This window comes from Cyrtonyx montezumae, unplaced genomic scaffold (assembly GCF_038088225.1).
Source record: "Cyrtonyx montezumae isolate F1298 unplaced genomic scaffold, pur_monq_1.0 scaffold_8, whole genome shotgun sequence".
NCBI classification, from domain to species: Eukaryota; Metazoa; Chordata; class Aves; order Galliformes; family Odontophoridae; genus Cyrtonyx; species Cyrtonyx montezumae.
In genome coordinates this window covers 114,406,187-114,407,696 of record NW_027072089.1, presented here as the reverse complement: position 1 = coordinate 114,407,696, position 1,510 = coordinate 114,406,187, and the positions used below count along the sequence as shown (strand labels likewise).

The following is a 1,510-nucleotide window of genomic DNA, read 5'->3' as shown; positions in this document are numbered from 1 at the left end:
CACAACCAAAAGGCCCCAGAACTTTTTTTCCACTTCCTTTACAAAAGCGATATATATTAACACATCTACACACACTGAATCTCTCCATCACCCCTTTCCCTTCACACCCCCCCTTGCTTTGAGTCCCATGCCTGTTACAGTCCCGGCTGTGGGGCAAGGAGCCCGAGTTTAAGAGGGGTTGGTGACCAGCCCCAGCCCCATCCCTCCGAGCCTCGCTGCCCCTAGCTCGCCTCCTGCCTGCTGCAGCCGTTTAGGAGCTCGGTCATGAAGGAGATGTACACTATGGCCAGGCGCAAGGTCTCTATCCGGGAGAGCCGCTTCTCATAGGCGAAGGTGGGTACCTTCTTCCTCAGCTGGTCGAACGCCTCGTTGAGGTTGAACATCCTCTTCCTCTCCCGGATGTTGGCCGCCTGGCGCTGAGCGTAGGTGATAACCCGCTTTCTCCTGGGTCTGTCTAGTAGGAAAGCGCTCCGCATCCTCTCCTCTTCCTCCTCTCCTTCCTCGCCTTCAGGATCCCCGTCTCCGAAGGCAGTCAAAGGCAGCCCCCGGGCCATCCCCTCCCGCAGCGACAGGGCTCTATCTCCAAAGGGAGGCTCAGGGGTTAGCCCCAGGCTCGGCTCCGCCCGGGATGAGCTCTGGGGGGCTCCCAGGGAGATGTCAGCCACGAAGCCCAGCACCGAGGCGCCCAGCAGCCGCTCTGGGCAGGGTAGCGGCGGGGCTGTGCTGTGGAGCAGCTCCGGGAGCTGCTGGGCCGGGAAGAGGCCGGCTGACATCTTACTTCGGAGAGGGCTTAATCGGGTCCCCCATCCCCAGCCTCGGCGGCGTTAATATTTATAACCCTCCGGATAACAGGATTAGCAGGACTAGAAAGAGCGGCTGTGAAATTTCCCTCCGTGATGCTGATGAGAGGAGACAGGCAGCCCCCTCGGGGACGCGTGGATGCTCCCGAGAGAGAAATCCCCGGCGAGGCAATCCTGTCACGGCGATCAAGGACAGTTCCTTCTTGGCAAAGCCCTCGGCTCTTACCTGCTGAGCACTTTTGTCTCTTCTTATGCACCCGAAACCAAACGATTTTCAGGCTCTTTATAGCCCACAGCAGCAGAGCCGGGTTTCCCCCGGGCTCGCCTTCCTGCTTTCCGTCGGGATCTCTGAACCCTGAGAGCCAGACTCACAATTGATGTCAGGCAAGTACGTGGATACTTTTAATGATGTCCTGAAGAGGGGACCTGCACGCAGAGGGTCACCGGGAAATGTTTACCCTGTATCCCAGCGCAATGAGATCTGAATGGCAGGACCTCCATTAGCCTAAGTAAGCATTGTAGGGGACCCGAAATTGCATTCCCAGTAGTAACTGTTGGAATCGTCCTCTCCACTCCTCCTAAATCCCTTCAGCTAGAGTTCAAACATCTGAACAGGATGGCAGCAAAAGGCTGCTTCGTAAAGCTCATTTCAGGCCATTTCTAAGCACTGCTTTGAACCCCCTTCCTCTTGCCCAGCGGACGAGAATAAG

At 57.2% G+C, this 1,510-nt stretch overlaps 1 protein-coding gene across 1 annotated transcript; it reads right to left on the bottom strand.

The window, feature by feature from the left end:
- Window positions 1–221: 221 nt before the first annotated feature.
- FERD3L (Fer3 like bHLH transcription factor) lies at window positions 222–773 on the bottom strand. Its single transcript, XM_065753267.1, has one exon. The coding sequence runs from the start codon at window positions 771–773 to the stop codon at window positions 222–224; it is 552 nt and encodes a 183-aa protein (XP_065609339.1).
- Window positions 774–1,510: the final 737 nt, after the last annotated feature.